Raw genomic sequence first — 16095 nt, 5'->3', positions numbered from 1 at the left:
ATGTTGTTACAATTTTGTAATAACATAAAATTTCATATTTTTGTTGCTAAACTTTTTTGGCTCAGTATAATATGCTAATACATGAATACGAAGTTCTGGAATTTTAGTATTTATACAAACATACCTTATATCTAATCGAATCATCAGTCCAGATTTTGATTATCTTATGTTTATTATAGTGAAAAAAGAATAACATAGTTTTGAATGATACGAATGGTCATAATTATTATTGTCATACTTATTATTAAATGTATAGTTATTTTTATCACATTTAATCATTATTTAAAATAAAAAGATATGTACGCGTATGGCATATAAATAGCATCACAGGTATGACTGTCCCATGACAGCTTTTCTATACTATCTATGACATATCATATGAAAGTCTTAAATTGATTATACCATATGTATCTAGACATTTCTTAAAACAATATTTTATTCATTTGGGGAATTCTGTTAGCATTATAAGAAAATTAAGTGAATTGTATATAAAACAGTGGGATAATTTGCCAATTCAACTCTACAAAAGAGGGACGAAAGATACAACGTTGTATCGATTTTTCAACATATGTTACTCCTAAGGTGGCCAGATTATCATAAATTTGAAAGGTCTTGTAATTTGCTATAGTCTAAATGTATATCAAATAGGACTAAGCTTAAACACATTAAATGGTAATTTAATTCACCAATTTCAGTTAAAACTAATAAATTTGATACTGTGTCTAAGCTTTGCTCTTAAGGATCTGATAAAACTCCGTTCTACTTTTTATTTAAGTCGTTTTAGCAACATTTCAACAGCGCCTGCATACCGAATATATATCTCCCACTTGAAACGATAGTCCTTGACTGATTATTCCTTGATAGGGGCTGTTGCTCACAAGGAACCAGTAAAAACAAGAGCTCCAAGTGGTGAAATTGGAATCGACTCTTTCGTTAATTTTATAAACGCCATCAGGAGTTTTTTGGCCATTATAGATTCCCGTGCACAGAAGATAGCGGATATGTTCATAATGTCGTAATTACAATCTCTTTCCCTTTCCCCCGAATGTGAAGGACAGAATGAGATTTATTTACGGGTTTGTACTTACATGAGCTACGTAACGGTTGCCACATGTGGAACATGATCTGCTAATCCTTGAGGGGCACCTCGGATCACCCCAGTTTTTTTGTTGGTTTTCGTGTTGTTCTGTCATTAATTTTCTATGATGGTTTTCGTGTTCTGCTGTTTGATGATCGTTTTTTGATTTTAGCCATTTCGATGTAGATGTATAAAAAAGAAGATGTGGTATGATTGCCAATGAGACAACTATCCACAAAGGACCAAAATGACAAAAAACATTAACAATTATAGGTCACCGTATGTACACTAGACATGAGTTTCGACTGAAAAAGACTTATCAGTGGCGATTTAATTAAATTTCTAATATAAATGGAAGGAGAAAGTGGTGTGGTACTTGAAAAACTCTAATAAATACCTAATTATTCCGTACCTAACAAAGTTTAAAGACCTACGTTTATGCCACGTGAATCACTCGATGGCAAGGGATACATCTACTTGTAAAGAAACAATTAGCCTTAATTGCACTTTTAAGCCATAAAAACAAAGAACTTGACATACTAAGAACAATTATAATGTGAGAAAAAATGTCAGATTTAATGAACATATTGTCAATTCTAACAATTCAGTCAAATGTGGTTCATGTAGTTCAAACACGAAAAACTAAAAATGTTGAAAATGTTGATTTATGTATTCACATTGTTTGTACTGGCATCAACGACCACACCAAACTCTAAAGGGGGTGTAGAGGTTCGATTACTGGATAATCAAAATGCACCATTAATGGCCACTTTGGATATGTCGAAAGCAGACGAACGTGTTAAGCAGTTTGTTAGTGATGCAATCGAAGCAAAAATGAAAAATATAGAGGAAACTATGAGATCCAAGCAGTTTGTTATTGAAACACTTGATGCGAAAATGAAAGCTATAGAAGGGATCATAAAATCTCAAATAAGCACTTTTGAAAGGAATTTGACCGATCAGCTGACTGATTACATTAACAAAATGGTTGTCAAGGTAGACCAAGAAAACGGTAAGAAAAATATATAAATTGGCAAGGCTAATTTTCTTTATAAAACATTCTTTCAATTTTGTGTGTCAATTAATATTCATAAGTTATTCAAATTATCACCCAGTTCCACACTTTCAGATTATATTTTTTCTAGAAAAAAGGAGTTAAATATCAGTGCGATAGCAACCAATCAAAATATACAATTCTTCATGTTTTAGCATGCATATTTCATTGAAACAGTAGTGCACTGAATTGTTGTATGAAAATTTGAATCGACCAACAGAAATGCAACGGTTTTCAAGACAGACCATATGAAAAAGACGGCACGAACCTGTCGAGATTTTAAAAGTCACGAATAAAAGATTATGCATGAAACTTAAAGTGAATTGAACATTTAACAAACGGCGTAAACGTAAAATTTAATCCTGGTATCAATGATGAATTTTGTTACAACCACTGGGTCAATGCCACTGCTGGTGGAATTGCATTCCCTGAGGGTATCATCAAACCAGTGAAAATTTTGTTTCCTGAGGTAGAAAATACCTTAATATTTCAAAAATTAAAAGTTCTGCACACAGTTAATTGATAACTATGACCATACCGATAATTCAGATGTGTTAACTACGAGTATAAGAAATTATTTTATCATATTATTTAGTAGTTAATACAGTAGTTTTGAATATGCATATTTTTTGGCACACTAAATGCAACTATAAAAAATACAAAACACACACAAAAAATACAATTAACAAAATATTTTTAAAACAAAAGCACGCACATTTTTTTAAAGGTAACCCAGGTGCTGTGCCGGATAAGTAATTGATCAGTTCTTTTACGGCTTTTAAAAAACAAGACAAAAGTAAAACTGAAGGTGACCCAGTGCTATGGATAAGAAAACAGTTCATACACTATTACTCTCCTGTTGACATAGATGATAAAGCGTATAAAACATGGCAAAATCCGTATCACATGCCGTATCAACTTCGAACAATATCATCCTTCGGGTCTAAAGGTCCTTTCGCTGATATTGGTGTCTCGGGATGATACGTATTATTTTCTTTGTAATGCTTCACAAATTATAAAATACTAAAACACACCGGCAAAATCGCGGGAATTAAGAGCGTGGTTGGAAGTATGTAAACTGTTGTTTGATGAATTATTGTAAAAGATTTCATGGCTGGAGAAATTCGGAAAAAATATTAGCCCACTCTCTTTTCTAAAGTCCTTCATTTTTTGTGTTTTCTTATAATTTCAATTATTTTCGCGTTTTCTGTATACTAAACTATGAACATACATACTTGTATAACAGTTGTAACTATTTACTATAAATTCCAAGTGTATTTTGCACGGCGGTCACTGATATATCATAAAGAGAGTCTCTATAGATAAGTGTTGTAAGATGATAGTATACATGCAGATAAACGCGAAAAATAATTGTCCGATGACGTAAACGATACACGGAGAATTTATTTTCGTTTTTCTCCCAAAAACAACCAAATTTGTATAATCATAAAAATGGATGACAAATGCGAATATGGAAGGTACCTATAGGACACAAAGGCATTATGGTTAATTTATTGTGCAAGGAAAAGAAGAGACACACAAAATCAGGTCCTCGATTTTATAATATAGATACTTGAACAGATAGTTAGTAAGAATAACAAAATAACAGATATATCTTCCGTTTACACTTTAGTCGATGTTATCTGTATCCTATCTTGATACATCTTGCACTCTTCAATACATCTAATTAATACCTGACAATTGTAAATCAACTGTTTTGTTGCTACATATTTCCCACCTTTTTAACCAGGGCCTCAAAGTAAGAGGACATTTTAGAGTATTTAATTACAAGAAGATGATATGGATTTTACAAGTTTTTAGATATCAAACTTAGATAATACATGAGACTTTGATTCTCTACATGAAATTCTATTTTACTTGTTTTTATTTTTACTTTCCCCAATCTGTAAGGATGTTCCACAGTTTGACCATATCAGCGCATTGGTACTTATTATAACTCTTTGACGCAAATCCCTATTCTTATGTACACTAAGATATATCAACGATTAACAATCAGACATAAAAACAGAAAAAATGCAAAGGCAACCCCATTCAAAACTATTCTTTAAATATTCTATCTTTTAAAGCATATACACACTGTTTCGAAATGCAGATGTATTCAACTTAAGTTTTTTCAAGCAAGATATCAAAGGAGAATAAATAAATTCAATATGATCTTATTTGATCATGGTTATTGAAACCTCATAAAATATTCCGTTGCATGTTCAGGATCAACAAAAAATGTCAAGTCAAAATTCAAACAAGTAAATAATTAAATTGTACCCTTCCTTTTGTACAGTCAACATATACATTTTGATAGAGAACTTTTAAAGTAGTTGGAACACAGCTATGGCGATTTTTATAATTTTTTTTTTTTTTTTTTTATAAAAATCGCCATAGCTGTGTTCCAACTACTTTAGAAGAAATAATTGTCTCTAATTCTTAAGTTAAATGGTATGAAATAAGCATACGGATGATGAAGATACTATTATATTTTGTTTAGAAATGTCCCTCTATTACGTTAACAAATGCACTTATATTTATTTCAAAGTTTCTTTTTTTAGGGATGAGCTCAACCTACATACGATGGGGAAGAAGTGATTGTTCTGGAGTTAACACAGAAGTTGTCTATTCAGGTACGATATTTATTAAGCAACTAATGTACAAAATACAAAAGGCAAAATGTACACTATGAAGCTTACAGCCATATAAAGTCACATACAAAAACATTGTTTTATGTAATTATTAATCATATTGTCTAAGGTTCGTATAACACTGATCAATTTAAAATTTTCAAACGTTTTCAAATTTTAGATTTTTGGAATTTTGAAAATCTGACCATATGATTTTTATTCTTAACTCCTCAATTCTTTTTTTATAGTTGAGATATTTGATCAAACTTTAAATGTACTAAACTTAACGTGCAGTTTTTATTATTTTGCTTTCTGATAAAATGATTTTTGATTTTTTTCAAAATTCTTGTTCACTGATTTGACTCAAATTCTGTTATTGATTTATAACAACGTAAAACATTTATCAAAACCATAAAAAGTCTAAAATAAACCATTTAGAGTTTTGAAGTTAAATAGTCGTTCCCCATCTTGGCCCCTCACATTTTTAAATTCATTGGTCCGCACTTTTTTGGGAATATTTATATTTCCGATTTCCAAGATTAAATGGTTAATATGAACTTTTAATATTCTTCAAATCATGATTTCAAAATGCCAACACCTACAAATGAATAGATGGACGCTAAATGTACGGTAACTATTACAGACTGAAAATAATGCTTATGGTTTAAGGCTTTTACATATCCAGAACGATGAGATAGATGTTTAAGTATATTTTATTTGGCCTGAATTTAGAGGAAAATCTAATCGGAAAGTCCATAATCAAATAACAAAACACTTCAAAAACAAATGGACAAGAAATGTCATATTCCTGACTTGGTACAGGTATTTGCAAATGTAGAAAAATGGTTTTATAGCGCGAAACCTCTCACTTGTACGACAGTTGCATCAAATTTAATAAGATTGACAATAATGCGTCAACAAAACAAACAGACACAATAGGTAAAAATGTCACAAATAAAGATAAAAAGTCTAATTCGGTAGGTCACATTCGTGACAAGGGAACGGGATTGTAGTTGCCATAAAGGAACATATCCGATATCATCTATGACAGATATTTCCTAACGGTCAACCAACTGACGATGGCGTCTGTAAAATTTACAAAGTGATGATAACAGCTTCCCAATGCTTCACTATTGGAAAGCTGAAATTATCTTTTTTGTCGTAAAATTTTGTTTTCAACCGACCCTCATAGTCAATTTGGTGATAATTTTTCCAAAACTTTAATTTAGATATTATAAAATTTTGATCAAAATTCAAAAAATCTAAAATTTAAATTGATAAGTGTTACACAGACTGTCGAAAGTATTTTGTCTTTTCAAACAGCGAGGTGAAAATTAGGAAAACCTTGATGACACAACTTGACTGTGACGTCTTGAAAGTGACGTCATTAGCATGTTTGTCAAATCGTTAACTGAAATTCGTTAATTTGGGAATTACATTTTGTGTAAATTATCATGAAGCATATGTTTTTTTTTTTCAAATGACAAAATGATGGTAGATTTGAAAAGTACATTTGATATCAATATATCACTATTGAGATTTAACCGCATTTATTGAAACTTTCAAAGTTGTAGGATATTCAACATTGATTTTCCCCCTTTATCTTAATTTCAAGCGTCAATAAAAAAAAAAAAATCTCGGACTATAGTGGAGGAATCTAGCAACAAATATAATGTACAGTTCAAATCGAAAGTCTTAACTTATGTGTCTTCCTTCGATTACACACGTCTTGCTTTGTAATTTAATGATCAAAATAACTATCAAAGTACAAGCTAATGCTAACATGTAAGGAGCATGAGCACACATTTTTTTTATGATGATGAAATATGAGCAAACTTTCAGCAGTATTCATAATCTTAATACTCCGGTATATGTGACGGTATTAAAACGAACATATTACATTGTATAAACAACTTTCTACATGTCAGTTTTCAACTATAACATTTTGCCTATAATGTAAATTGTTCTGAAAGAAACGAAATTTGAAGTCAATGTCATGATCCTTATTTGAATTTAGATTGTTTTCAATTTTCCTCACAAATTGTTATAAATTTTGATAAAATTGTTAACCAAATTTGAACTTTTGGACATGTAACATTTTTTGTTTGAAGACTTCTTACCTTGAAAAATGTCAGACGGAAGTGACGTAGTGTCAACTGGAAGGAGCGTGTTTTGCACATCTTTCATGATATTACCTAGAAACTATAAATATATTTTTAATCATTATGCTTTTTCATTTTAAACCGGACGTGATCTTTTATAGACCTAACGTACCAAATAATCTCTCGTATTTCCAGTAATAGTAAATCGAAACTGAATATATATTTGGAAGTAATGTGTATCGCTTTCTTAAGAGACTGGAAGTATCAAATTATTTCTCTTATTTCTGAAAAGAATATACAGACCGTATGATTTTTAAATAAGTAATTGGACGACAGTAGTAACTATTTCCTTATATTTACTTATACCACATATTCCTTTTTTTTTATTTAGTTAACCAGAAGTGACTTCTTATCAATGATTATAATTCAATGGTGAAAGACTTTCATGTGTCCTCTGAACAATTGGTTTTATACCCGCTAAGTTATATGTTTGTCATATGTATCTAAGTCTTATAGAAGCACTTGCTGCGAGTAATGTAAAAAAACATAGAATATGATTTGTTTGGTTCAATCGCTAACGAAAGTTGAATATTGTCAAATAATTTTCGACTTTTAGCAGCCAGTAAGGTAAAATTTTGTCAAAATAAGTTAAGAAACATTGATGATGAAATATTCAATTGCAAGTAAATAAATCCACATCACTGAATCTGTATTCATGTGAACTTCAATTTAACTCCTAAGCTAAAGATGAATAAAGCATGAATTGATCGAATTCTGTTATTCGAAGAAAATAATGCCACCATTGAGTGAATACAAAGGTAAATCATTTTAATGACTGACTCGATCCACAAAAAATCGCCAACTTAACCATCGGATGGTCTTTGGAGGTTAAATCGATTGTCAGGTAGATGGCGTCTAGACTAAAATACACAGAAACAAATCTACATATTATCGAGTCCTTTATAATTTGGATAATTGTTAACATTGTTTTAAATCAAATATGAGAATTTGACTCAAAGCGGTGAACATGAATTTGACGGCTAGTGCCCCTTTAAATGTAGGTAGATGTTTGACCTCGCTTACTTTTCTTCAATTTATTAATAAACAGAATATTGATTAGATTCAACATATTAAGGGACCCCAATACTATTAGATTTGGATTTATAACACCATTGAATTTAGTCCAGAAATAATCAATGTTTACAAACTATCAGAAAAGTTTTATTTTAGGTCCCTTTTTCCAACACGGTTTACTCCCATTATCAATCCAAAACTTCCTTTATGACATGGAACCTTGTGGTAAACTAACTATAGATGCATAGAATTATATTGAAGTTATTTTCAGGCAACTAGAAAAATCCTTGTTTGAGACCCCTTATTCCTAAACAATAAGGACCACAGCTCCAAAATCAATCTAAAACTTCCATTTGTTGTAAGAAACCGTGTGATACAATTTCATAGCAAATTACACTGATATTCATGTGATTGTCTGAAAACTAAATGTCTACGAACAACGACAACAACGTCATATCATTTTAAAACCTCATTAATTTTGCAGTTGAATAAAAACTGATAAGATTGTGTTAAAGTGAATTCAAGTTAAGTGTGGAGTGCCAAAAAGTCATAACTGTCAGCCAAATTAGAAGAATCATCGAAAACACGTTTTTTTACCCTTTTTGAAACTAATCTATTTCCATTTTTTAAATGCTTTATTACATGTTTCTCAATAAATGTACGGAGGCTAGTTAAAGCATGTTCAAATATGTAGTATAACAAACACTTATTATAAGCTGCTATGAAACAATATTCGCTGTTTTGTGAATTTTTTGGGGCAAAACATGACACGGCACTTTAAAATGCGTACACTAAGTCCACTAAAAAGTACACAATGTCATGTAAGTTTTACTATACATTTTGAAGGATATGATTATTTATCATGTATAAAGTGATATAATCCATTGGTATTTCACAGGTTATGCTGCCGGTGAAAAACATTACTGGAGTTCCGGTAATTATAGAGGCGGTGCTTCAAATATGCTCTGTCTCCCAAATAATCCAGAACTAAGTGATAAAAGTGGATCAGGTAATAGCTTTATCTTTGGTACAGAATTCCAAGGTAATGACTTTGCCTCTGATTCTAATAGCAAAGACGTACCCTGTGCCTTATGTAAGAGTAGTAATACAGCATCATCAGTAATGATTCCTGGTAGGAAAACATGCTATGCTGGATGGAAAGAAGAGTACAATGGGATACTTGCTTCAAGTGCATACAGTCACGCCCCATCTCCTTACATCTGTGTAGATGCCAATCCAACGTATGTAAAAGGAGACAAAGGAGACAATGATGATCACTTATTGTACGCCACAGCAATGAGATGCGGATCATTGCATTGTCCTCCATATAAGGACAACGTCCAGGTCTACTGCGTAGTCTGTTCAAAATAAAGATATTAATTTCTTGTAAATTCGATTTTTTGTCTTCTCTGTATATCAATAAGGAATTTTGCAGTTAAAATCGTCTATATGTATAATTTTTTAAACATTATAATTAAATCTGTATTTCAAATATTGGCTTGTTTTGTATATCAAAAACATATATAATATCACTTAATCACTTACTATAACTATTCTTATGTTTTTTACTACTAGCTCAAACATAACTTTTAGTTTTCAAACATACTCTTCTATTGAACTCTTTGAGAAAAATTAAAGAAACATTGAAATTTTTTTGTCTTTTGATCAGATGATATGTGATAAGCTTTGTGACTTGAAAAAAAAACACAATTATTAAAAAATAGGTAGAGTTCTTTTTCAATCGTAAAGGTTATTTTACTGTTCTGTAGAACAACATTTATTTTATTCCAAAAATGTTAATTTCGGTGTCATTTGGTCTTTTGTGGACGGTTGTCTCTTTGACATTCATACCACCTCTGTTTTTATAGTTAAATACGGACACAGTATAAAGAAGTGATCATAATCTTCTTCTTGTGAACAAAAAAACTTTTGTTTACAATTTTCTACCTGCATAAAAGTTTCTTTGTAGGTAGAATATGTTGTAGCACACTGTAGCAATTCCCATCTAAAAATTCTAAATTTATTTTCTTTTAAATATCTGAATGAAAAGTTATATAAATAGTTGTGATACAACGCATCATCTATATCAAATATACGCATCCAGTTTTTGGGTCCAATAGCTGGTTCAATTTTTTTATTTATCAAAGACTTGTATAAAAGTTTATTTGATATTGTTTCTTATTTATAGGTAAACCTTTCAATATCAATTGGTTTCTTTTTATATTAACAATACTTTTTACAGAATTTTCCTATTTTAAAATTGCTGCTCAGTCTTTTGGTATTGATTTTTTTACTAAATTAGTTTCAGCTATCCAGTTTGAGTTATGTCGTGAGAATGACAGCCTTTTTCATCTATAATATCATTTAAGATCGCTTTTAATCCAATTTTTTTAAAATATAGCTTCATTTTCAAATCTAATAAATTTATTGTTTCATAATATTTGTTTTTTTATATCTGTAAATGTTTCTGTTTTTTTTTTAAATAGACCTCCACCAGTTATAAATTTCCAACATTTAACGATATCTGTGATGTGCTCAATGCTTTCGTCTGTCTTTCCCCCCACTGTTTGTTTGAAGCACTAACCAGTTTGACCCAACATTATATTTATGATTGAAAAAAACAACAACTTATTCTGAAACTCTAAATACTATGACGCAACGTTAGATATTGCTACCACTGCGAAAAATAGCGTTAAGTAAATATTTGACGGGAATTTTTTTATAGAAATGCTGAAATAAATATTTCAAATTATACATGAAAATAAAGATTGATTCTTAATTTTTCACATTATGATAGAAAAAAAAATAAAAATATAATATTCATAGGCATAGGAAAACACAGATTATCCGAAAAAACGTTTACTTAGCGTTGTCCCATGTAACAAACTCGAAACATAAAACTCGAACAATTCGCGAAATGTGCACGCAACTCTTCGAAATTTTGCATGAACATTCTATGACGTGATATATTTCAGTATTGGTTAACATGGCTGTCTCCATTTAAAATTTGCATACATATTTTCAAAAGAATGTGATGTACGGAAATGTCCCATCGGAAATTTAATTTGGAAACTTAAAACATTTCAGTTCAAAAATAAAATTTTGACAAGATAATTCATTGAATTGTATGCACGATCGTTTTGTACTAAGTGTTTGCTCCCGAAATTCGAACTGAAAAATAAATTGAGCTACATAATGAATTCAAAACAATAGATTTGCAATGTCTTGCGGAAATGTCCGAGTTCAACTTGCATGCCTTCACAAAACTTTTACGGAAAAAAACGGAGATTTGATTTCGTGAAGATTATTTTTCGGCCTTTATTACTACACCAATAAAAAGTACTTTTAAAGTTGAAGTTGTTACACCAAATAACATTAATATTACAGGGTTATCTATAAAAAATACGGATTATTGAAAATGTCTTGCAAGTTTGTCCGTTATCATAATTTGACGTCGATACAAGCGTAATATGCTAGGGACGGCATGCACTGCGTGTTCCTTCCTCCACTAAATATAAATGTCCTGCCTTCAACAAAACGAAATGATGCACACATTACAAAAATACATATCTATAAGACTGTCAAAAAGTAAGAAGACTTCAGTATCATAAGTATAAGCTATTCTATGTCACTGCTTGTACAAAATCATACTCGGGTTGAATATATAATGCAGCAATATTCCTCCAAAAACACATAATGACTAACAGTAAAATTGAATATCCTATGTTAACTATAAAATCATATTGGATTGGATTCTCCCGGCATTTATACCTGTGTGTTATAATTTGCATTTACCCAAAAAGGAAAGCAGGAAGAATTAGATAAAGCGTGTTTCCAATTTAACGTAATTTTTATGTTACACTAAATGGTAGCAATATCTGACGTTGCGTCATACGATTCATTATGCAATATGAGACCTGGATCAGAACTTATATTAGTGTAAATGTTATACATTCTTCAAAGCGAGGCAAAATATATCAAAATGTACACTCATCCTAACAGGTCGAAAACAAACTGACAAAATCATAGCAGAAGACAGACTACAAAAACAACAACAACAGTATACTATACCCTACACATAACAAAAGACTTAGCAACGCGAAGCATACCAAAAACTGGAGCTGATTGGGTTGCTCATGTAAGTACAAATCCAGTATTTAGTCTAATTCGAGGGAGAAAGGACAAGCGTAGCGTAATAGTTTATGAAGCATATATATTCGAAAAAAGTCAATCAAATTGTACTGGATTTTAAAACTGATTATATTTGTTTGTGTACCAGTATGAAGCAGAATTCATTCAAAACCTTTTAAAAGACAAAAAGAAAAAGCACCTAACGAAATTCTTTAATTTCACTTTCAGATATATTGCTCATGCCCTTTCACTAAATTACACATATGTCAGTCAGTTAATACATCTCAGATATTAGAAGGATACTACTGATACTATAAAGAGTGTTTCATATCTTCATCTTTTTCTTCAATAACGGCAGATGAATGACTTTAAACTACTAGTATAGTGTACGACAAATAAGACTATTTTAACTTCCCAATTATTCAATTCCCATTTCTTGGCTGTAGTAAATATTTTTTACATATTTTAGTCCATACCTAATGCATGTTCATATTTACAATATACGGATTTTTTTACAGGAGTGTGCTGCTTTAGCAGAAAATTCTCCAAAAGCGTTATGAGTAGGAAAGATAAAAAATGACACTCGTGGATCTTTACGATTTGTTTGTTACTAAACTTACTAACCTCATGTTTTAAAATGGCTTAGGCTTCTTTGTGTAATCATACGTTTTTTGATTGAGTTAAGTCTGCTAATTGATATTTTATCGTATGTTTTTATATGTTGTGATGTTATGCTATTGTTTCAGAAAAAGGGAGAAGGTTTGGGCCCATTAAAACGTTTAATCCCGCTGCAAATGTTTGCACCTGTCCTAAGTCAGGAATCTGATGTACAGTAGTTGTCGTTTGTTTATGTAATATATACGTGTTTCTCGTTTCTCGTTTTGTTTATATAGATTAGACCGTTGGTTTTCCCGTTTGAATGGTTTTACACTAGTAATTTTGGGGCCCTTTATAGCTTGTTGTTCGGTGTGAGCCAAGGCTCCGTGTTGAAGGCCGTACTTTAACCTATAATGGTTTAATTTTTAAATTGTTATTTGGATGGAGAGTTGTCTCATTGGCACTCACACCACATCTTCCTATATCTATTAGACAGTGGTTTGTCATCTACATTGGCTGGTCTGCTAAGTTCCGAAAAAGTAAAATCGCAAAAATACTGAACTCCGAGGAAAATTCAATCGATAAGTAGAATGTGACCTATTCCCGCATATGACTGTTTTGCCGAGTTCGAATTTGCATTCGTATTAGACGTGTCTCAATATTTAAAAATGTTTCTGTATAAGTCTGGTTGAATATTGTTTTAGGTCTTATAGTAGTCATCCCTATGAGACTAGACCACTTTTCCCCCATAGACCCAATGTTAAAGCGCCATTTTGTTTGGAGGAGGGAATTTTCGACAAGGGTCAAGTGGTCATTTTTTTTTAATTAGAAGTATAATTAAGGAAATGTTGTGTTTTCTTATTTGAAAATTAATTATGTCTTAATCAACAATTAATTATGTCTTAATTAATAATCAATTATAACAATTAATAATGTGCAATTTAGTATAATGATTAGTTTTTAATCAAATATTTCGTGATGACAAATTCTAATTAATATTAAATTGATTAGTTTCTACTCGGGTAAATAGGGTTTGACCAAATTAATTAATCAAGACAAAACTTTTTTTTTGTTGATGATCAGTTAAAGAATAAACAGTATGTCATCCTTTGTATTTCAGAACATGTACAGCGTATTCCAAAATATTTTCCTTTTTTTTTTATATATGACCTACTTAGTGAACCGTACAATGTTTACATGAGTATAAATAGATGTTTGTGTAAATGTTATTTTTATTGACAGTGAACGTTTATTTTGGTGTTTTGTTTTGTTATGTTTGTGAAAGTCGGGTGATATCGATAATTGTAAATTAGAGATATTTGTTTCAAATGAATATAATCAAAAAGTATAACTTGGGTCAAATTAAGGAATAACAGTACTGTAGTTGAAGAGTTGCCACCGTCAATTGTAGATTTGACGGTCGCAAATGCAGTTTTACTGGCGACGCGTAGCGGAGACAGTAAAACGGAGATTTGCGACCGTCAAATCAAAATTGACGGTGGCAACTCTTCAACTACAGTACTGTTATTCCGATTCTAATGCATTTCAAAATGAAATAATACGATAAAACTTGAAAAAATGTCTAAATTTGACAAATAAAAAAAAATCCGCGAAACTTCATGAATGCTTTTGGCGCCAAGACGTCATTGGTAATCGTGACGTCATACAAAGGAAAACTTACAAACTGGAGCTTGTTACGTTACCTGTACGCTTCAAATTCGGATAAAATAACATTAAAACGGCAAATTTGAGGTAGGTGTTGTTTTATTTTCGATTATATAGTAGTAATCGAACATTTGTTGATTCAATTATTTCAAAATGGTTGTCCCTCCTTAGTTACGCCTGGTCAACTGTAGATTTGACGGCAACTTTTAGCCAATGAAAAAAATTGTTACATACAAATTGCATTAGAATTTACATTTTGACCATGTCAAAGTGACGCTATATCAATAACTGGATTGTACCGGTTTATATACCAATACAAAGATAAACATATGAAATACTAATTTCAGACCGATTATTGTAATGTATCTTTTTTTATTAAGACTAAATAAATTAATTAATAAGCACAAAAGACACACACACACACACACACATGCAAGACATTCAACTTGTAATATAATTTATATAAAAGTATTAAAGAAATAATCGGTAGATCTATCTGAACAAAACAGTCAGGTCCGATTTGTTGTTGTTTTCTACCGAGAGCTCACCGTTACGATAGTAATTGTAAACTAAAATTAATCCATGTGAAATATATGATATTTATTAACGCAAATCAACTCCATAAACAAATATTTAACGTTATCCGATAATTTGGACACATCCGTAGATTTTAATAATGTAAAATGTGCTTCTCTGGTAGCAGTAATAAAAACACGACTTATCAACATGGCGGACATATTTAACTGAACAGGTAAATTTTAGTGGAAAATGGATCAGTCCAATTTAAGGGGGTTGAGGACTGAATGAATGTTGATTTTTATTAAGATCTGTGTTAAAACGATTTTTTCGTGATTGTTTTCTACATAAGTATAATAAAATGTCATATTTAATATTGTTTGTTATGTAATTCCGTATTTAAATGGATTTTTAATTTGTGAACATCAGAGTTGTTTTCCCTATTGGTGAACCGGTCCACGAACCACTATAAATACGACAAAACTCAGGTGCGTTCATGTCTCTTGAGTTAAAGTTCCAAGGAACCACCACGTCAGTTCGAACTGAATATAGTTGTAAGTATTTAAATACCGTAAAATATTCTGATACATGTTTATGGAGATAAACTATTTTTTTTTTAACTAGAAAGAATAACTCCGTTCCAATGGCAGAGAGTGTGGTCCTTTATGCTCGCAATTGCCTTGGAATAGATATCAACACGCCACCTCTGTTGATATAAGGGTGCTTCTTAAAGGTTATTAAAATTCTTAAGTTAATAAATGAAGAAAACGTATTTTAATAAGTAATAATTATACTTCAAGGTAAATATACATGAACATCTAGAGTAGATTTCCACGTGCATGTATGTGAATGAGGCTCTAGTTGAGGTCATTTAGCCAATAGCGGATGTTTGGTGCTTGACATGACCTGTCCACTGTTATGAGTCTGACTATTCATCCGATCCTACACATGCATGGTCTCGTTTATCGAGGGGAGACTCCGCCCTTTTAGGAGTCAGCGTGAAATCTTCTGAACGTTTCTCGTAAAGGGCATCAGAAATGTTTAGATTTTCATGTATATTTACCTTATTTATGATTATTAGTTATATATTCGAGAAAATACATATACTATAAAGAAAAGAAAAAAGTACAAAAATAAAATAAAACGAAATAATATGCACTGTGAATTTGATATTTTTTATTTGTAATACAATTATAAAAGAAAACAATTAGATTAATAGTCTTTGACATCACTGGCTTTCACCCA

The 16095-nt window shown here is 31.0% G+C and overlaps 2 protein-coding genes across 2 annotated transcripts in view; one reads left to right on the top strand and one right to left on the bottom strand.

Moving 5' to 3' along the window:
- Positions 1-16095, bottom strand: part of LOC134724557 (TGF-beta-activated kinase 1 and MAP3K7-binding protein 1-like) — a 381784-nt gene that overhangs the window by 196518 nt on the left and 169171 nt on the right. The gene's annotated exons all lie outside the window — the stretch shown is intronic.
- On the top strand, positions 1686-9433 carry LOC134726785 (uncharacterized). Its single transcript, XM_063591201.1, has 3 exons — positions 1686-2090; positions 4697-4768; positions 8840-9433. The coding sequence occupies exons 1-3, from the start codon at positions 1727-1729 to the stop codon at positions 9310-9312; spliced, it is 909 nt and encodes a 302-aa protein (XP_063447271.1). The 5' UTR covers positions 1686-1726; the 3' UTR covers positions 9313-9433.

The sequence above is a fragment of the Mytilus trossulus genome, chromosome 7 (assembly GCF_036588685.1).
Source record: "Mytilus trossulus isolate FHL-02 chromosome 7, PNRI_Mtr1.1.1.hap1, whole genome shotgun sequence".
In the NCBI taxonomy this organism is placed as follows: Eukaryota; Metazoa; Mollusca; class Bivalvia; order Mytilida; family Mytilidae; genus Mytilus; species Mytilus trossulus.
This window is presented reverse-complemented; position numbering and strand designations above follow the sequence as displayed.